The sequence below is a fragment of the Myxocyprinus asiaticus genome, chromosome 43 (assembly GCF_019703515.2).
Source record: "Myxocyprinus asiaticus isolate MX2 ecotype Aquarium Trade chromosome 43, UBuf_Myxa_2, whole genome shotgun sequence".
Taxonomy (NCBI): Eukaryota; Metazoa; Chordata; class Actinopteri; order Cypriniformes; family Catostomidae; genus Myxocyprinus; species Myxocyprinus asiaticus.
In genome coordinates, this window is record NC_059386.1 from 30,825,049 (window position 1) to 30,847,349 (window position 22,301).

The 22,301-nt window shown below is 39.0% G+C and overlaps 1 protein-coding gene across 6 annotated transcripts in view; it reads left to right on the plus strand.

Moving 5' to 3' along the window:
- Nucleotides 1–253: 253 nt before the first annotated feature.
- LOC127433402 (histone-lysine N-methyltransferase SETD1B-A-like) overlaps nucleotides 254–22,301 on the plus strand; it is a 32,244-nt gene continuing 10,196 nt past the window's right edge. For 4 of the 6 annotated variants that reach the window (XM_051685275.1, XM_051685277.1, XM_051685278.1 and 1 more), the window contains exons 1-11: nucleotides 11,563–11,753; nucleotides 11,923–12,077; nucleotides 12,351–12,449; nucleotides 12,702–12,972; nucleotides 13,961–14,082; nucleotides 16,575–17,615; nucleotides 19,250–19,984; nucleotides 20,616–20,795; nucleotides 20,895–20,988; nucleotides 21,398–21,600; nucleotides 22,167–22,248. In XM_051685275.1, the coding sequence (XP_051541235.1) occupies nucleotides 11,693–11,753; nucleotides 11,923–12,077; nucleotides 12,351–12,449; nucleotides 12,702–12,972; nucleotides 13,961–14,082; nucleotides 16,575–17,615; nucleotides 19,250–19,984; nucleotides 20,616–20,795; nucleotides 20,895–20,988; nucleotides 21,398–21,600; nucleotides 22,167–22,248 (3,043 nt within the window). In that variant the 5' untranslated portion in view covers nucleotides 11,563–11,692. Of the gene's footprint in view, nucleotides 8,725–9,146; nucleotides 9,264–11,562; nucleotides 11,754–11,922; nucleotides 12,078–12,350; nucleotides 12,450–12,701; nucleotides 12,973–13,960; nucleotides 14,083–14,622; nucleotides 14,741–16,574; nucleotides 17,616–19,249; nucleotides 19,985–20,615; nucleotides 20,796–20,894; nucleotides 20,989–21,397; nucleotides 21,601–22,166; nucleotides 22,249–22,301 lie in introns of those variants that run through there. The other 2 variants (XM_051685276.1, XM_051685279.1) reach the window with 2 other exon arrangements.

Consider the following 22,301-nt stretch of genomic DNA (forward strand, 5'->3'; position numbering starts at 1 on the left):
CATGAGATAAGACTTCCTGATCAGAGGTAATTGTGACAGATCTGTGAAAATTTTTCTTTCACATTTTCTAGTCTCCATGGGAGGAGCATAACAACAAAACATTGTTGCAATGACTATTTTATCTATATGATGACTTAATTTGCTGATAATTGAGACTCTGACAGTTGATTATATAGGAGAGTAGGAATTTATATTACTAATAAGTTTTATCCATCCGTTACGCTCCCACATAGAAACATATCATATGCCCATGCACTTTTGTTTGAATATTAATAAGAATTTGCTATTGATTAAATTTCAGGCTGTAAACAGGGTGCAATTTTGAATCATGTTTCTGTGGTACATCATGGTAGGTGTTTGGGCCCAGTGGGCGAAAAACACCGTAGTGGTTCTCAACCAGGGGGCCGGGGCCCAATAGGGGCCCTAAGCACACTTCACCAAAAACATGGCATAAATCGATTGAAAACATGATATATGTTTTATACATACATAAAACATAATCTATGATAAGATATAATAATATCTAGATTTTTAGGTATACAAAATGTATACTGATATTACATTTCTTATTTTAATTCTACAACAACTTTTGTTTTTATTGAAGAACTAACAGTTCTTAAAACTTCTGGAATCACAAAATTAATCGTGATTAATTATTACAATCTTTTGACACTCCTACTTTGTTAACAAAAAGTTTGAAAACAACCAGGTGTCATCATTACATCAAAATTGCAAGAGTAACTATCTTAGTCAAAAGATAGTCAACAGATAGTCAGGGGGCCTTTGAATATTTTTTTCAACAGAGGGGGGCCTTGGAGTCAAAACAGTTGAGAAGCACTGTGGCCTCAACGTTTAGGGTTAATTCATGTAATTAAGTCACATCAATAAAAATATATTTTCACTGTGCTGCACTTTACTGATTGCAATACAATATTCAAAGTTCATTTTCTACACAAAATTACTGTTCATGATCAATATATATATATATTGTTATGTATTGAGGTCATGCGAGCTCTGTATCTTATTGTTATTGCCAGTAATGTAAGGTTATGTTGTAATAGACTATATAGCATGTAATAAGCTTCCCTGTGGAAGGCTTCCATACATCATGGGGTACATGATTAAACATGTGTTTATAAGGAAAGTGTAATGTTCATATAATACTTCATTAGTACCATGTAGTCCTACATCAGATTTGTAAGTAAAAGTTAACTGTATTAACTAAAATGTTTAAGTTAAATTTACTCACTTTAATCAATATTATACCATTAAAATGTACTTTTTTCAGTGTATGTAAAGCACTTTGATTGATCGTTGTGTTTGAAATGTGCAATGTAAATAAACTTGTCTTCCCACAAGTAGCCTAAATTTCTGGATCTTCTAGATGAAGGATGGCACTTAATAATTAATTTGCTTTATAAAGTGACATTTTTATGGAACTTTGTGGCATTTTTTAAATTTTGTATCCCCTTTTCTCCCAATTTGGAATGCCCAATTCCCACTACTTAGTAGGTCCTCGTGGTGGTGCAGTTACTCACCTCAATCCGGGTGGCGGAGGACAAGTCTCAGTTGCCTCCGCTTCTGAGACAGTCAATCCGCGCATCTTATCACGTGGCTCGCTGTACATGACACTGCAGAGACTCACAGCACGTGGAGGCTCATGCTACTCTCCGTGATCCACGCACAACTTACCACACGCCCCATTGAGAGCGAGAACCACTAATCACGACCACGAGGAGGTTACCCCATGTGACTCTACCCTCCCTTGCAACCGGGCCAATTTGGTTGCTTAGGAGACCTGGCTGGAGTTACTCAACACACCCTGGATCCGAACTCGCAACTCCAGGGTTGGTAGTCAGCGTGTGTAATTTTTATTATTATTATTATGTAGTCCCAGGGGTTAAATTGGGCCGGTATGGTCCGGAACGGCGTTCTGGCACCTTCGATTCCCAAAAAAAAAAAAAAAATCTTGTTTGTCAATCCATCCCATTTATTGTATTCTCTGTTGCCATTTTTGTTTGATCCATTTGACACATCCCATCTCTATTTAGCAAGTGTACTTGTTAAAAAAATATTTCAAGTTAATTATGCTTTACTCTAATCAGTTGCCGGCTTATAGAGGCAACATATGAGAGCAGCATGCGCCTCCGCATATCGACGCGCGTTCCGCTTCTGTACTGCACCGTGGTCCGATCTCTGTTTCAAGGCATCAACTGCTCACCCATTTCTTCTTAGACACACTCATATGCAGTAACGGTTTGCTTAGTTGTTAAAAATTCATATACACCAAGGGGTTTTGAATCCGAAATCACTCACATCCAAAGCAACAATAACATTGATCAATATTTCATACAACTTGAGATCAAAAGACCACTCGACCAACACAATGTAAAATATTTCACTGTTATTAGGGGTTCAAGCCCGAAGGGCTGAAACCCTATTGTATTTGTAAGGATTTTTATTATTATTATTATTTTATTATTATTATTATCGTGCAGACCAAACCGTAAGTCATAGAGAGCTGAAACTTTGAGGGAAGGTAGTCTCCCAGAGTACTACAGTGTATCAAAGTTTCGGCCCCATCGGCCTCAAGGTGGCGCTATAGTGATCATGTTTAAATTTTGGACCATAACTCCTAAACCGTCTTACATCAATGGATTCCTTGGCTCAAGATGAACAAAATGTATAGCTCCGATTTAAGTTCCGTCATGAAAATTGTTGCGCTAATTTGCATAATTCGAAAAACCTTTTTCGAACTCCTCCTAGGCCGTATGTCCGATTCGCACGAGAATTGGGGTGTGTCTACTATGAAACCTCCTGACAAAAAGTTATCAAAGGAATTTTGATTTGTCGATGCGTTGCGAAGATATAAGCCAATAAATTGGTCAGGCAATGTCCGTTTTGTACGTATTGACCAATATCTACCAAACGAAAAGGCCAAATGTTACGAAACTTGACACACATATACAACAGCACATTTTGAGTCTGCATGCAAAATCGTGAAAAAATTTGCCTATAGAAGGTGCTACAACTATAAAATGCTCATAACTCCGCAACTGTATTATCAATGAAGTTGAAAATAAGTATGCTTCTTGTAGGGGCCAAATGCTAACATATTCTACAATATGACTCAGACAAATAAAAAAAAAAACATGGCCGCCAGCAGCCAATCAAACTTCAGCAAAATGGCTGTATAAATGGTGTGTAAATTATTGTATATTATCCAATGTTACCTGTTATTGTGAACTACATCTAGGACTCCCTAGGTCAATAATTATCAAAGAAAAGTTGAACTTTAGTTATTTATTTAGTTATTTTGGTGTAGCATTTATCATGTGGGATTGACCAAGTGTATCCAAAAGCCTATAATTCCTTAAATAAATATTCAAATTTCTAAAACCTTTTTGGAGATTGGGTGCTTTGTGCCTTTATAACAGTTAAAAAGTAAGAAAAAAACAATTATCCTGTTTCAGGATCACTGAACACAAGACATCAGAGTCATATTTAACACCAGTTTGCAAATTCAGCAACTTACAAAGTACATATACAAATACATATCTTTTTTGCATACTTTGAAAGTTCTTAAAAGGCTTGAACCCCGACAGTTGCTGCTTGCAATTATATTTTGTATTATATTTATGTTTTCTCCATTTATGTTGATTCAGCATTTATTTATTTTGTGTGTGTTTTTTATAAACTCTTTTATAATTTAACGCAAATGTTTTCATTACAATATGAGTAAAAGGTACACTGGTGGCCAAAAGTTTGTAATAATGTACAGATTTTGCTGTTTCGGAAGGAAATTGTACTTTAATTCACCAAAGTGGCATTCAACTGATCACAAATTATAGTCAGGACATTACAGATGTAAAAAACAGCACCATCACTATTTGAAAAAAGTCATATTTTATCAAATCTAGACAGGCCCCATTTCCAGCAGCCATCACTCCAACACCTTATCCTTGAGCAATCATGCTAAATTCCTAATTTGGTACTAGAAAATCACTTGCCATTATATCAAACACAGTTGAAAGCTATTTGGTTCGTTAAATGAAGCTAAACATTGTATTTGTTTTTGTTTTTGAGTTGCCACAGTATGCAATAGACTGGCATGCCTTAAGGTCAATTTTAGGTCAAAAAAGGCAAAAAAAGAAACAGCTTTCTCTAGAAACTAATCAGTCAATCATTGTTTTAAGGAATGAAGGCTATACAATGCTTGAAATTGCCAAAAAACTGAAGATTTCATACAAAGGTGTACACTACAGTCTTCAAAGACAAAGGACAACTGGATCTAACAAGGACAGAAAGAGATGTGGAAGGTCAGATTTAAAACTTAACAAGAGGATAAGTACATCAGAGTCTCTAGTTTGAGAAATAGACGCCTCACATGTCATCAGCTGACAGCTTCATTGAATTCTACCCGCTCAACACCAGTTTCATGTACAACAGTTAAGAGAAGACTCAGGGGTGCAGGCCTTATGGGAAGAATTGCAAAGAAAAAGCCACTTTTGAAACAGAAAAACAAAAAGAAAAGGTTAGAGTGGGCAAAGAAACACAGACATTGGACAACAGATAATTGGAAAAGAGTGTTATGGATCTTAACCTCATTGAGCATTTGTGGGATCAGCTAGACTGTAAGGTGCGTGAGAAGTGCCCGACAAGACAGCCACATCTATGGCAAGTGCTACAGGAAGCGTGGGGTGAAATGTCACCTGAGAATCTGGACAAACTGACAGCTAGAATGCCAAGGATCTGCAAAGCCAACCCGATCTCATGAAAAGTCGTACATAATTTACGAGGTGGCTATTTCGTGTGATGTCGCACGATTTTGTTCACATGAACACGTACGATTTGATCACGTGCAAATTCCCAGATGTCTAATGCAGAAAGTATGCGCGAGTTTCACGCAGGAGGCATTAAGGACATGCTTATTAATATTATGGCTTTACCCAAACCCTTTATCTAAACTTAACCATTCAGTAGAGTGTGTAAACATGATAGGAAGCTGTTGTGTGTGACAGAAGCAAGTAATTGTCGCGTATTAGATGTAAACGACGTCCAGCGACGACACTGGCTGTAGTGAAAGTCGTGGGAATTAAAACGAGTGCAATCGCAGGACACGTACGTATTAGCCAAATTTAGAAAAGTCATTTGAATCCTGATGATTTCGCCGTGAGAGTGTGTTGGCAAAGGTGTCATTGCTGCACATGGAGGATTTTTTTATGAGAACTCTTTGAAGTAGTTTTTTTTTTTCAAATTGTGATAGTAATATTTCACGTCATTAATGTCCCGACTCTACATTGTGATCAGTTGAATGCCACTTTGGTGAATAAAAGCACCAATTTCTTTCCATAAGAGCAAAATCTGTACATTATTCCAAACTTTTGGCCGCCAGTGTATTTGTGTAGTAGAAGGTGTTTATTAGTTAAGAACAATGTGCATTTACTTTTAAATTGTAACATAATTAGATTTAAGTTTAGCATGTTCTATAACAGGGGTGGGCAAATATTTTGGTAAAGGGGTCACATCAGGCTTTAAGTAGTGCATAGGGGACCACATTGTATTCCTTTTGAGATACAATGTTCTGCATTGATTTGGTTTTTGTAGTCTTTTAAGCTCAGAAATAGTTGTGTACTCAATTTTCTGAAGTGTATATGTGACTTATTGGTCTATTCTGCAATTGCCTAAAGTATTGTATTTCTCTACAAAGGTAGATACTTTTCTAAAACTGAATAAAGGCTAAACTTATTATAAATTATTTACTTTACCATCTCTACTTCCCTGTTCATTTATTATTCAATTTTACTTTCTTTTAATTTTTTGTCGTGAAGCGGTGAGTTTACTTATTTTATTCTCAAAACATTACCCGTTTACATGCTAAAAGGTCATGATGGGGTTCTCGTCAATGGTTTGACTTTCCATTCAACACACAACTGAATAAAACAGGCTGCATGACTATAAATGATTACTGCAAGAGTTAGATTAACATACAGGTGCGAGGGACTTCAACATCTCTAAACTGAATAATACATCAAATTAATTATACCATACAGGCATAGGCTATTAATAAATCCATATTTATATACCCATGTATTTTATTAAAACACTTTCTTATTTATTTATGTATTTATTTATTGAATGAGGGGTTGCGACATCGTCCGACTTTAGGGTTCCCCCCACCTCCGAAATCCCAATTTAACCTCTGTGTAGTCCTAAACGTCTTATCAAAGCAATAATGCACGAGAGGCCATCCTATATTGTGAATATAGTCAGTAACACGGCTAAAGATCGTTTGTAGGCCTTCTATTTAAGAGTGAGAAGCCTTCCTTAATTTTGTAATTAATTAAATGTAATCCTGTCTGATCGTGGCCAATGGGCGAGCTGCTAATGTACCCCCCTCACCACACCAGCCCCACCGTCACAGCCAATAAGAGATTAGAAAAAGGTTGTTGTTTTTTTCCCCTTGTAGTCCACAGATAGGAGGCGTCATATGACTGTCCCTTTACATAATGTGACTAGGTTATGTAGTGACTCCGAACAGCATAGGAGATAAGCTGCTAAACATTTTTTAACACAGCCGGCCATGGTCTGAAAAAAACTGTGTATTATTGAAATGGTACATGAGCTCAAAAGGAACAATTCATCACCGAAGGCCAAAAGCGGCCTACAGCAGCACCGATGATCACCTTTAATACATCAGTGCACATACTGTTATTCTTAGTAATGTAGGCTAATAAAATGTAAATAAACGTTTTTAAAGACAACCAACTTCAATCTGAAGAGGAGACGGTTAGGACAGATAGCTGACTGAATGACAGCTGATGCCAAAACAGGAGCAAAATGGATAAAAAAAAATAATTACAGACAACGTGAGAGCACATTTATATTTATTATGATATATGTTATATAACATCAGTAAGCGTAAAACCCCCATTTTCAGAAATACCATAATATTTGACTATACACAATATCTAATAAAAAAAATTATAAATAAACATCTTTAATTTTAGGCTAATATGAACCAGAATATAACTAAACGATAACTCCACGGTGGCATGGTGATAAATATCGCCTTGGTCTTGATCTGGTTTTAAATCTCGTTTTTTTTTTTTTATGTCACGTGGAATGTTAAAATGCCTTTAAAAGGATCATTTAGCACACACTCCTGGCATAAAAATCCTGTGGATGTTAGCTTTAAGACTGGCAGCTCTACTTCTCAAGATATAAATAAAAGCTAACACGGCCTGGAAAAAAATACGAGTCGACAAAGAGTGAAATTGAATGTGAAAATTTGACGAGGATAGACTCCAGCTGTCCAGAGAACAAATGAAGCTCGCGGGGGAAATGTGCTTTCAAGCGTCTGCATATCCAGTAGCCTTATATATATATATATATACACACACACACACACACACACACACACACACACACAGAAGACAAACTGGCGTCGACTGTGGTTCCAAGCAGTAGACTAGAAACAGCTTGCGTTCTCGGGATCCAAAGATAAAGAGGATTTTCCTAATTAAATGCATGAGTGCCACGAAATGGCCTCATGACCCGTTTGAGCCTGGGCGGCAGGAAACGAAGTGGGCAACAAGGCGTTGTTCCATTTTCTGGCATATTTCTGACACCAAGGCTACTCTTGACTATGGCAAAAGACAAAAATGAACAAACAACCACGAAAATAATAATAATAATAATAATAATAATAATAAAATAGTTGGTGTTCCTTAATGAAAACTGCGCAACATCATTTAGGCTGATAAATTAGACCTGAAGTCGCCCCAAGAACATATACATACAGAGAGAGAGAGAGAGAGAGAGAGAGAGAGAGAGAGAGAGAGAGAGAGAGAGAGAGAGAATAAAGGGGGAAAAAAACAGAGAGACAGAGGCAATGACCAAATTCCAATTATGAGATGTTTGGGTCATAGATATGTACAATACGCGTTTAGACCTTTGGACTAACCAAAATATGCAAAATCACATTGCCATAAAACGGTGGAAAAACACGACAATTTGCATACCACATACCGGTATGTGTTGCAACAGTGTGATAAATTCACCAGAAGACCAGAGCAACCCTAGCGCCCCCCAAAAACCCAAGTGTTCCTTAGTGCGCAATCCTGTGTGCTTCACGTCAAATGATCCACTGAATGGCTGACGAATAAACTGCACCGAATGTTCTTGAAAGGGGAATGAGAGAGAGAGCACAACAGAGGACTGGATATTCCCTTTGTGCTTGCTGATTGAAATGCCACACAGTGTTTGAGATTCTTTCTCCGACCTTAAATGGTTAGGTGGGGTGCAGCCGGACCCGTGGCACGCGTCCAAACGCTCAGATTACCGCTGTGCGGGTTGTTGTTGTTTTTTAGTGCACAGGGTTTCCATGGCTTTGCGCAGCAGCGTCGAGAGCGGCTTTTACGCAGATGATATCTCTGCTCAGATGAGCGAGTTTTATGCAATATCCTGGCTTCACAAGCATAAAGCCCCTTCTGAGCACATCTTGAGATTGTGTTTGCTTGAGAACGCCATGTTTGCGTGTCGAAAGCTGAATCATTTGTAACAGCGTCCCGACAGCCTCGCCCATATATGGCGCGGCAACCTTCCTTCCCCCCTCTGATGTCCTTTGTGTGGAGAAGCCATTTCGAAAATGAGAACAGCAGAGAAGCCGTTCCACTACAGGCTATTTCAAAGGTCGCTTTGGACATGGGTCAGCAAAAAGAGGTGTTTAGAATACTGATTTTACACCTTTAACTATTAGAATAAATCCCCACATTAGCCTATAAATATTTGAATATTTAAATTAAATTGATTTTGTAACTGTATGTGGTTTTAATGTTATCTTTTCAATACAAAGTATTCCCAAATCCTTTTATCATACAGAAGGTCCTATAAACTATATCCTTCGGAAAGAAAAGGTCTGGATGATGTTTTCTCTCCTCTGACTGATGAAGAGCGACTGAATTTTCTCTGGTCGTCCTGTCTTCAGGAAGAGAAAGAGAGATTGTTTGCATATTGCAATATCTTAAAAGTGGTTCAAGATTTTCAGCAGTTCCAGTCGTTAGAGACTGCGCAGTTAGCGGTGTTAAATGGTGAATTATTTCGAAAAACCTATGGTAGACATATTGTTGTTTTTTTCCTTTTAGGCGTTGCAACCCAACCCCCTCTTTAAAGCAGTGTTAAAGGATCCGAAGATGGGAATGAAAACGTTCCTGTTTCTTCAGCGTATAGGCCTGATAAAAATATTTCATCAAAATGTTAAGGTAAATATCTCTGTTAGTGTAATAATGATTTTGTGTGTACCTAAAATTAGAGGGGAAAATGTGAATATTACGTTGTCCATGAGACTAAATGTGTTAGATAAGTTAAACCATGCCCTTGGCACAAGGTCAAATATACAGTGTTGCATAAGACTTACTGAAAATGTCAATTGACAAATGGATTTCCATTCCTTTTTCCATTTTGTCACGTCATGAGAGAGAAACAGTGAATTGCACATCTTTGCCATTGGTTATCTTTAAATACTGGTTTGCTTTAAAAACGGTCTTGAAACTAGTATAACTGTAGGGTTGAAAAAGTTAAGCACAACAAGGGTGAGAATTAACACCCACAAACACTATCAATCATACTTGTGATTCAGCATTTTTGTAAAAGGCCAATCATCCTTTCAGTGTCTCTTTCTCTCTACGGCCTACCTTGTTTGCTGAAATGTGAGAAGCAATCAATTTAAATGGATATTTAAAAAAAAAACAAAAAAACAGCATGCAACTGAATGATCTGAAGACATACGTTGGCTCAAAATTAATGACATCTTGAGGGAGCACTAAAAAGAAATAGAATTCAGTAAATTTACACAAAATGCAGTTTAATTAGCAGTAAAACAATTTTTTTCTTTTTTTCATTTTTTTTTCTCCTGCAGCTAAATAAGCAAAGACAAAAAAGATAAACTTACTTATTGATTAATGCTTGGCCCTGAACAAGACAGGGCCTTAAAAGCAGTTGAGAACTTTCATGTGTTTTTTCTCTCTCTTTTTACATTGTAGTTAGTAATATAAATCAATTGCAAATTGTTTATTCAGTAGCATTTTACTAGAGAATAAAATGCTGTTATATGGGTGTGCCATGACCTAGTTTGCTGGGACAAAGATGGTTTCCAGGAAGAGAAAAAAAGCTTAAAAATGTCAAAGGGATATCATCCAACATTTTATCTTCCTTCTTCTCAGATCCTGTAAACAGAAACACTGTGTGTATTAAATAGTCCAATAAAAGGCTGATGATGAAATCAAGATTTAGATCCCTTTAGGAACAAAGGAAACCCATTTTGGCCATTGAGTTCCAATGTAGGAGAAAATGGCTGCGCCTGCATTCAGCCTTCTTTCTGCTCTCTGTAGGAAGAACTGAGGGCTGTGCTTCTAATAGCAGAAACTAACATGGTGCTTCAATCTGATTGGCCAGAGAGAGAACTGCTGTTAACCAGCCAATTGCCCAAGCACAGCAGAATATCAAACAATGTTTGGAATGGTGGAAAGCAGTGAGACATGTATTACAACTACTATTTCAAAAGTAAAAACAGACATTAGATATTTACATTGAATAATTGGCAATGGAAAGCTAAACAAACATTTAGTTAAGACACTTGTTTGGAACAGATGGGCCATGTCAAAACATGTTCCGTAATTAATCTTTACTTTAATGCAAAATTGGTTGCCCCCTGCCCTCCCTTCAAGAACTGTACACTTCCAGAAAATCACTCTGGACCCCACTCACTCTGCCCACTACCTTTTTGAACTGCCTTCTGGATGGTGCTACAGAATATTGAGCACCAAAACCGTCAGGCACAGGAACAGTTTTTTTTACTCAGGCTATCCATCTCATGAACAGTTAAAACTGCCCCATTTGAGCAATAATTATGTGCAATACACAGCTTAGTCTATTTATATTTATCTAACATACCATACCTCTTCTGCCATACATTCCCTTGCATCTGTATATAACAGATTGTATTTGTATTTTGTTTATTGTATACACACACACACACACACACACACATATACATATAGTCTTGTGTATTTCTATATATACTTATATTTTCTATTCACTTTTTATTTTTATTCTATTTTTTTATTTTTGTGCACTGGAAGCTTCTGTCACCAAGACAAATTCCTTGTATGTATAAACATACTTGGCATTAAAGCTCATTCTGATTCTGAAAATTGCATTTCGGTTCTGGACTAAATCGATTAGACTCTCTGACCGTGTTCCAATTCAGTTTTAACAACCTTCTCCAGCGTTGGCCCTCCATGACCATCTTGTATTTAACGTTCACGTAAATCTATCAAGCAGATTCAACGCGTTATAAAGCTATGTTTTTGTGTTCGGAATTTAATACATGGCAACTTTTTGCTGGTGTTTTACACACACAACTATTCGTGTGTTTTATTGGTTTTCACAAAATCGTAGTATGTTGATGTGAGAATTAAAAATAATTATTTGAAACTGCGTGACGAATGTGCCGCCGCGTCGAAAGGTTGAGATAGCGGTGTATTGTGGGAGAGACAGAAACCCCAGACTAGAGGCACACAATATGTGTTGGCTCGCAAAAAGGAGGCAGTGTCTTTAAAATCATGTAATGTGATCGGCGAAACGTTGCAGATATAGCCGTTTTATATTAAACTACTCGATTGGACACAAAATGTCCAGACCCGGGGAAAGAAATAAGCTAAATGAAGATCACGGTACAAGGCAGAGTTCAAGTAAGCTCTCTCTTTTTTCTTCCTCTGTAATGTCTGTTTCGGTGACTGGGCTCCGCTTCTAACCCCCTCTTTTTCTTTACAACGTGCTATTTCTGTGCAAATGTTAAACTTTGCTCTGTGTCAGTATTAGTAAACAACAATTTCTCCATATCTTACTCTCTCTTCGCAGTTTTGGCGAACGGAATGGACAACAGCCATCCTATTTGCAGTTCGGGAGAGAAACGAAGTCATCACTGGAGAAGTTACAAGTTGATTATTGACCCAGCGTTGAAAAAAGGATCGCACAAACTGTATCGCTACGATGGACTGCACTTCAGCATGCCGGTGAGGGAAACACGGCGAGCAGAGACGTTTACATTGATTATATTGTTGAGCTCGATGGATAGCTCGCATTGTAAACGCACAGCAACACCTGACACAGCACATCAGAGAGTTTGGCTCTGACAAACCGTCATAACTAAACAACTAGAAGTCGCCTTTGACTTGAGCTCAAGTCATCGTCATAGTTCAAACGCGTCCGGGGCAGCGACAAGCCCGGTTTGAACAAGTTCTGTGCTTAAAGTGATATTAAATTGGTGTTGTTTTTTTTGGTTGCAGAACCCTGGAATGCCACCGGTGGATATTGTTAGAGACCCGAGAATCGGTCGTCTCTGGACAAAGTATAAGGAGACGGATCTCCCCGTTCCTAAGTTTAAGGTAGCCCTGTCACACCCCCCTGACACATGCATGCATTTGTTGTCGTATTTTAGAGTGGCTAAATGCAGCACATGTAACTTCACAGAACGCTTTATACATCTAACTATTTGCTAATATTGTTAAACATGTCATCGTGTCTTTATTACATTATGAGAGCCATATGCTTTCAAAATAACCTTCAGACTTCTTACAGGACTGCGGAAGAGCAACAGAGAACCCTAAATAAACCCAAGAAACATTTTATTTCCCCAGATCGACGAATGTTATGTCGGTCGCGTGCCCCCGAAAGAAATCACGTTCGCGAGACTGAATGACAACGTCAGAGAGGGATTCCTCACAGACATGTGCAAGAAATTCGGGGATATCGAGGAGGTGGAAATTTTATACAACCCGAAGAATAAAAAACACCTCGGAATAGCTAAAGTCGTGTTCGAAAACGTGAAGTCGGCGAAAGATGCTGTCCAGAATCTGAACAACACGTCTGTCATGGGCAACATCATCCACGTGGAGCTGGACCCTAAAGGTAAGTGCTCTGTTTAATTAATTCAATATTAAAACGTTGAACTGGACGTTTTAAACGTTTATTGTTTGAATGGTGCTCGAAAATGTATCTTTGAATAGTTTGTTTGCAATGTCAAGTCACGTGCAACAATTTACGTTGGTTGCTTGGTAACGAGCGTAAATGACAAGTCAGCGACAGAGGGATTTATTTATGTCCTTACGCTGACATTATGCATGGAAAAATATGTTTTATTATTATTATTATTTTGAACAGTTTAGCTATTTAGCTAGGGTTAAAAACAAAATGCAAATTGTTCAACCTCATGATCAAATAATGTTAATATCTAGATGAAGATTTGCCTGTATTTATAAGATTATAGGTGAGGAGGTTAACCAGAGTAAAACATAATAGTTTACATTTTGGTCATGTGAAACCTAAAATAGTTTTAGACTTTATACTAAAAGAAAAGTGCACTGAATTGTCATTAACCGTGTAAAAGTGAGATCCTCAAGGCAGGCTGACAGCTGTAGCCTGTTCTCCATTTCTTAAAGAGACAGTACACTTTCATCTGTTATCAGTGACATAACAGGTTAGAAGTGGTATGAAATAAATTAGTACTGTCATTTACACGTACACGTACATTATACTCTCATGTTTGCTTGATATGTGCTATAGTAAGCCTCAGTACATAACATTATACAGAATTATTTATTCTATTTATGTTTATAGCTATATATGTTTTTGTGACAGCTTGAATAAACTGAAATTTTACTAAATTAAATCTGGAAATTAATGTTAGACCATATAATAAATATGGCTAAATTGTATAAAGACAGGTCTGTTCCTCTTTGCACTGTTTTTGTATTTTTATTTTTAAATATTTTCTTCACATATTTAATTTCAAGGAACCAAAAAAAAAAAAAAAACTCATTGTGTCTGTATTCCTCTTAGCTGTGGTCCCATAATACACATTCACCCCAGTAACCTTCATTCCCATCCATCTGCTCAGGTGAAAATCGCCAGAGGTACTTCCAGCGTTTGATCAATGGAAGTTATACTCCACTCACGCTTCCAGTTGGTGGTGAAGAGGCTTGTGAAGTTTCTCCCCGTAGCTTGGCTGAAGCCATGCTGGTAAATTTAAAACAACAGTGTGCCACAGCATATGACATTAATTATAGATAGCATGCATCTGAACACTTAAGAGATTAGTACAAAATACAACAGAAGACAATTTTACTACAAATGCACACAGACATTAGAGTTTCATTTTTATCACAGTTAAAATTTTCCATGCAGTAATTAAAATGTTTTGAAGTCGTTTAAAATTTTATGTAGGATTTCTCATCAGTAAGGGAAGGACACTTGACATAAAATGTTTACTGTATTTTCTTAACTTTTAGTTTGCTAATGCTGAAAGTTTAATTGACTATTTAAAGCTTAAAGGAATATTCCGGTTACAATACAAGTTACGTTCAATCGACAGCATTTGTGGAATAATGTTGATTATCACAAAAATTAATGGACCCTTTTCAGACGTCCGCGTGCGCAGACGCGGAAGTCGTCATATTTGGATAAACTTGAATGGCAGTGAATGGGAGACCACAGCAAATAAAATTTTTGCTTACACGTTTGCTGCAAAAGAAAAATAAATAAAGGATTATGCTTTCACAGCTTTGCAAAAGAAGATAAAAATATAGAGCGCTGGAAAACAACAGTAAGGAGAGAGAAACAGGTGAATTTTTTCTGTCACTCCCTCTGCAGCTGTGTTAGAAGCCTCTTCACAGCTATGGTAAGTGATTTTTTAAAACATATTCCAGGGTAATATAATACAAAGTACAATGATATAAATTGACACTAAATATTTTAAAAATTGGAAATATAAAAAAGTTTGCTACATTTATGTTAAAAGGGTCTATTTCAACTCGTCCATCTTTTATTTAAAAAAAAAAAAAAGCAAAAATCTGGGTTACAGTGAGGCCCTTGGAATGTAAGTGACTGGGGCCAATGTTTTGAGGTTTTAAAAGCAGAAATGTGGAGTATATAATTTATAAAAGCACTTACATTAATTCCTCTGTTAAAACTTGTGTATTATTTGAGCTGTAATGTTGTTGAAATCATCGTTTTTATGGTTGTTTTAGGGTTTACAGTGTTACTTCGTCATGGTAACAAAGTTGTAAAATTGGCTATTACTTTACACAGAAAAGGTTGGTAAGTGATTTATCACACTGAAATCAATTGTTAACACACACTGTTTATGTCTTGTGGCTATTCTTTTGAAATAATGAGTATTTTAATGTTTTCAAATTGGCCAGATTCAGTTCCATTGTAAGTGTTTCACTGTAACCCAGATTTTTGCTTTTTTTTTAAAGAAAGGGAGGGATGAGTCGAAATTAATCTTTATGATAATCAACATATGCCACAAATGCTGTCGATTGAGCTTAACTTGCATTGAACCCGGAATATTCCTTTAAGTATGTAATGTCTGCGCCACTGAGCGGAATTTCAAAATTAAACATTGTTTTCAGTTTTCAAACAGCCTTCTGAATACGTCCCCCTGTCTGTTGTTAATCTACCAAACAGATATTCCCGACCCCAACTCATGCCATTGGTTGAGTCAGTGTTGTTGTGTTGGGCTGGATGGGTTTCTCAAAACAAACACACATATTTATAGTGCTACAGAGACACAGTGTTTTCAGTTTTAGAGAAAATTAACCTACAAATTGCTTACTCATGGTTGTCACTGCGTGTTAAGGTGGCATAGGAGTATGTTTTTTGGCACCAAAAAAGTTACACACTTTAGCCTTAATTGATTATATGATTAGTATATTTAAATGAAAATAATATTTTGTTGTAAATTCAGTGTTTGGATTTCTGTCTCATGACAAGAATTTTTGGAATTTTAATGAAGTAGTTAATTAATTAGTTAATTAATTTTGATAGTTATTTTATGGCTACACACTGTGTAACATGCTTTGTGTCACCTTCAGTAGAAAGTCTTTATCTTTAATCCAGTTTATCAGTGCAGCAGGTGGTAAAATGGACACCGTCTGAAATGCAGCATAATGACTGCGACCAGCAAAGAACTACAAGCCAATTCAACATGCACTTTGGACGGTCCCCTCAGTTATAGCCATTATTACAGAGTGGGCCCACATGAACACAACAAAGAGTGGCATAACTATTCATTATGTTTGTAGAGTATATATTTCATTATCGTGTTAATCGTTAATGGCATTAGGACAGTGTGGTGCTTCTGTGTACGGTTTGCATCAATTGTGAAATGTAGAAGGTGTTTAAAGGTATAGTTCACCCAAAAATGCAAATGGCTGTCATTGAGTTATCACCCTCCTGAAGTTCCAGAGCCATTTGGCTTTCCTCCTTCCATGAAACACAAAAGGAGACTGGGATAGGGACTGAGAACCTCAGTCACCATTCACTTTCATTGAATGGAAAAAGGAGCAGCGTCAACATTCTTCAAAATTTCTTCTTATGTGTTACACAAAAGAAAGTAATACTGGTTTGATATGATAAGAGGGTGACTAAATGATGACAGAATTTAAAATTTTGGGTAAACTATCCCTTTATGCAAAATGTATCTGAGCCATGTGTTTGTGTGTCTGCAGGCATGCAAGCCCCTGCGAAGGCTGTCTGAAGGCAGTTCTTCTGCAGTCACGGGCACTGCCACACCAGGTGGCACCAGCACGCCCATTTCTCTGGATACGGCCTATTCCAGTCTAAGGCAGGATACGCCCCAGTCCCAGGGTACCCCGCACACACCACGTCAGTCGGGCACCCCGTTCTCTCAGGACTCCAGCTACTCTAGCCGGCAGGGCACTCCGGCGTTCCAGTCTAACCGTGTGGAAGCCTCGGGAGGGTACAAGGCAAGGAGGCACGAAACCAAATTCCACGATGCCTACAACCGTAGGCCAGAACGGCATTATGTCCATGGCACAGGAGGGGCACATCGCGGCAACGCAGAGCAGCTGCCCAGTTTTAAGCAACATCAGCCACCTGAACCGCCATCCCCTGCATTTGCACACACGCCGCCACCACCAGCCACTGCAAATTTCAAGACCGCTTTCTCCCCCTATCAGCCCCCAATGCACCCTGTGTACCCTCACACGGAATCCCCATTTCACCAGCCCGTTCAGCGGGAAGTGGATTACAGGAGACCCTCTCAAGCCCCTCTTCCCCCAGTCACCGATTTTACGTCTGGTAGAGACAGACCTGCAACGCCGCCAATGCCTGAGCAGCCCCCTGCGCCTGAAACCCATCCAGCCACACCTCCGCCCTCCACGCCCAGGCCCTCCCCTTCGCTAGGCACCCCCACCCAGGAGTCAGAGCGCAACAGCCTGGACTCCCGCATAGAAATGCTCCTTAAGCCATTCCTGAACGAGCGAGGAGACTCGGACACTGAGGTGCGCATGGACGGGAGCCCAATCTCCTCGTCCTCCTCACAGCTATCGCCTATCCCGCCCCATCGGCCTTCGCGGCCTTCAAGCACTGGCCTAGAGGACATCAGCCCTACTCCACTGCCCGATTCGGATGATGACGAACCTATCCGAGGTACTGCTTCCCTGCTGACGAACTCTAGGGTGATGTCGCCCACCAACATTAAGAGCGGTACAGGATGCCCACGGACACCCACGGACAAAATGGACATGGTAAGACCTGTGATTCAACCTTTTTTGAGTAACCAACTAAAAGTAGGGATGCTACTAGCATTATTTAGTCAGGTTTTTTTCTTTGTAGAGAAATATTTATAAGATAATTGCTGCAGTTCACAACTATGTTATATAAATTAGGGTGTTGTCTAGTTGTATTAGTTGTATTGTCAGCCTTAAGGCCAAAGTATACTTTGGTTTTCCGCATGCTGGTACATCTCGCGCACAGTACGCGTGATGCAAAATTAGTCATCCACGAGCGTTGACTGTGCTAAAAGTGTATAACATAAACAGACCCTTAACAGCTAAAAAAAATTATGTACCTATGCTTTTTGAAGTGTTTTTGTGTAGTACAGACACAGTTGACTGAAAGCTTTTGTTGCAGTGTCAAATATGATGTTACTTTGCTGTTTGGAGGGTTGAAGAACCCAGAGCAAACACAGAAGGCAACCCCACTGATCTTCCTTTAAAGGGGGCCTCTACTTTCCCTTTTGTTTTGCATGACACTCTCTACCAGTAGTTGTAGAGGAAATTGCGAAATCTGGCCACAAACACGTTTCATTTGCTATGTTTTTTTTTATTTTTTTTTTTAGCTACTTCTATGTTCTTTGATATTTGAAATTATGTGTAGCAAGTTCAGTTTTTTATAGCATTAGTGTGCAGTATTTTGGTCTAATTTGAACCCATAGGTCAAGGCAAGATTGTGTCTAATACCTGGTATTATTGCAAGCACACGCCCTTGTATGAGATGTGATTTTGCAACTTAAATGTTTCAGCGCACTGAAAATGGTGCTTAATCAAAGTAGAAAGTTCTACACACTCTCTGTTTATGCTGACCCAGTAAAAGTCCTACATATTAAACTGTATAAATATACTAAGCATTGTATTTCATAGAATAATTCAAGATTTGGCATTCTCTGGTGTCTGCAGTTGTAGGGATTTCAGTGCATAATGACGTTTTCTTGTAAATGAACTTGTGTTTGCATTAGAGCCCCCAGCCCTGTACGGCACGGCAAACCCATGAAATATGATCCTGCAATCGATGCTGCTTAAAAGCAGCACACTTTCACTTCCTCTTTCATTCAGTTCAGCATGAGAAACAATGGCCAGCCATTAGCTCACTTTGTGCTTTTCTTCCAGCTTTTTAAAAGCTGGACCATCAGGATAGTGCTGTTCCACAAAATTGTTTAAAATCTACTATCTACATTGATAACCCAGTAAAACTGTTCTTGTGGCTGTCTAAATGCAAACGACACAGAGAAAAATGAAAAAATAATAATTATACTTCGGTTGTCCACATTGCTGTTCGGAACAGGCACAGTATGCGTGACGCAAATTTCATCATCAGCAGTCTACACAAACTGTCAACGTGCGGCCAAGATTTTTCTTGACACGCAGACAGGTGCATGCGCCTGCCGTTGACCGTACTGAAAGAGTAATGCGCATGCTTCGAATGGGTTCATGTTCAAGTGCTCGACCTTTTGCGTCATGACCCAGAACGCAGAAAAACAAATTATGCCTTTAGACACCATAGATAGTATTTATCTACCTGTTTCCTTTGTAGGTGACTAGTTTATCAATGTTCACCAGATCCCACCATGCTCTAACAGAATAAATGTTATTTTCTGACACAGGGCAATCAGTCCTCCGGTGAAGACATGGAGATATCTGACGATGAGATGCCTGGCACACCCATTGCCAGCGGGGATTGTGCCAAAAGCATTGTGGTCAACTCTGCCCTGTCGCCAATCCAGACCATTCCCATGCCCCCACCAGGGTTCCCCCCTCTGCCCCCTCCACAGGCTGGCTTCCTGCCACCTCCTCCTCTTCCACCCCACTCAACCGTTCCACACCTGGCTGCCCCTCATGCATTGCTACACCCATTGCACACTTTTCCCCCTGGCATGATGCCCATAATGCAGGTGGACTTAATGAGCTCCTTACCACAGTGGGGAAGCGTTCATATGTCCTTCCAAATGCAGACTCAGATGTTAAGTCGTATTGCACAGAGCCAGCGACTGTATCCTTACCCCCACTTCATGAGTGGGGCCACAGCAGGGGCTGCTGCTAGTGCCATGCAGTTTGGGGGCCCGTACGCACCTCTATCTATGGTTGGTACCCCTGCTGGTGTGGGCCATGGGCAAACCTGGCCTCTGCCCACTGTACCCAAGTTCAATCCTTCTGTCCCACCGCCGGGTTATGAGCACCAGAAGGAAGACCCACACAAAGCCACTGTGGATGGAGTGCTTATGGTTATTGTCAAAGAGCTCAAGGCCATAATGAAAAGAGATCTCAACCGTAAGATGGTGGAGGTGGTGGCCTTCAGGGCGTTTGATGAGTGGTGGGACAAACAGGAGCGTTCTGCAAAGGTGAGTGAAGCATTTTTTACATGTATTCTTTTAAGTGGCTCTCTGGAAGACTTTGATTCTGATTGGCTAATTCTGTGGTAAAGTAATTTAAATTTGTAGCATATACCAAGCATGTCACAGATTGCAAGCAAGAATGTTTTTAGTGTCCTCAAGTTTTTATGAAAGCCTTTGAAAATTAGCAAAATCTAAAACAGGGAAAAAACATGAAAATTATACCAAGTGTACAGGGGTGCATTTTGCACTGTGCCACTAGCCGTGTACATTTTTTGAAGAATATAAATTGTCCACACTTAAATGTTTCTTCCATCAAAAACACTCCGTAGCACTGCATACTTTGAAAAATTATGAAGCTTAGCTTAATATTTAATGTTTTATATAAATTATTAAATGATAAGTAATGTCAGAGTATATATGTCAGTGGCGTCTGAAAAAGCAACAAAATTATTTATGCTTGTCTTAAGTTTTTCTTTAAATTGTTTACTCAATTTAAAGCACATCTGTTGCTGTTTTGGGGCAGATAGTATATGACAAGCTTGGAAGCTCATCATTTCCTTAACATTTCCTTTACCCTTCTGATATGATGTTAGTAATACCAACCAAATCATTTGACATCATGTTTCTGTGCCTGCAGGCTACACTTACACCTGTGAAGACAGGTGAGAGTAAGGATGAGGAGAAAGAACGGGCCAAGCCCAAAGAGACTATATCCTCTAGCTTGCTAGAGAACTGGAACAAGGTTGAGGGTATGGGCTTTGAGAGTATGGGGCTTGGCATCGGCCTGCGTGGTGCCATCAGGCTACCGTCCTTCAAGGTATCAAACTACCAAACTTTTCATTTGTTAGTACTTGTTATACCTGTGCCATTGTACTTTTAAGGTGCTGATTATCAGTTGTTACACATTTAATTGTAGGTAAAGAGGAAACAGCCCCCTGAACCAACATCAACCAATGACAACAAGAGAGTGAGACCATCCACACCTGTCGATGATGAGCTGGAGGATGAAGGTGTGATTTTGCCATGTTATTTTATTTTCATATATTTAGTCAAGAACTTTAGGAATATATGTGAAGGGCCTAGTTCATTTAAAGTTTAGTGATCTAAGAAACTGACTTGATGGAAGTGTTGATAACAACATTGGCGTAACCAGTGATGTAAGTTTGGGGCGGACCTACTTGTTTGAGAGCAATGGAAGAAGGGATGTGTTTGAAACTTGTTTGAAAACATTGAGGTCATTAGTGAAAGTAATTATTTTTTCAATTCATTTGGTGCCATTGGTGGTGCAGAAATTACACCCTTCACCTTTAGATAAGTGGACAGCATATACACACTTATGATCTTTTGATTTTTAAGTAAGAATGCTTTCCATGGTTTCATTCTGTTGCAAAAAACTAACTCGGTGTGACTGGTTCTCAGAATCAGAAAGAACAGAACTTCGCCCGGATGGATCCAGAGCGGATGGCGGTGGTTCTGCTGCCAAGCGAAGGCCAGCCAGGCCTTTGGAGCTGGACAGTGAGGGTGAGGAGGAGGAGGAAACCTCTGGTAAAGAGGAGTCATCACTGTCCGATCATGAAGAGGAGCCAGATGAAGATGCTTCTGAGAGGTTGTCCTCTGGCAAGGTGAGCACCTGTGATTTTAAACTGCTTGTGCTATTTCAACGGTTTGCAAGCATTGTTATTATTATTGCTCTTACATAGGGTTAAGGATTTGAACAAACCCCTGAGCTAAAGTATTCAGCTTTGGTGTGTAACTCACCCAGCACTGTTCATGCTATGTACATCAGTGATGCCTCAAATCGTGTGGCATGTGGGGGAGAGGTGTACTTTCACTTTTTTTTTTAAATACAACTTTCGCCTGCCGGACGATAAAACAAATGACCAAAATCCTAAATACTTTGAAGCCATATCTAGGGATCAGACTTAGGGATGTGCTCTTTGGACTTGAGCCAGTAAGCAACCACCCAGAAGACCCTAGCAACCACATAGAAACATTCTAAAACACGCAGAACAGCTTAGTAATTGAATAGCATTGTCCTGCCAACCACCCACAACACTTGACCATTGTGACAGCATTGTGTACAGAAGACATTACTCTCATTTTCTTCAGAAATAGTAAAAATCTAGTTATCAGGCTTTATATCTAACACACTGATTTATTTGACCCTAACACAAACCTGCCCTCTCAGGATATCGTGAAAGAGGAAGATGACGACAAAAAGAGTGAATTAGACTCTAGTGAGAGTGAATCATCAGACTCTTCAGATGACGGTAATGACTCTTAAGTTTAATGGTGATGAATATTGTGTCCTTTTGGTCACTGT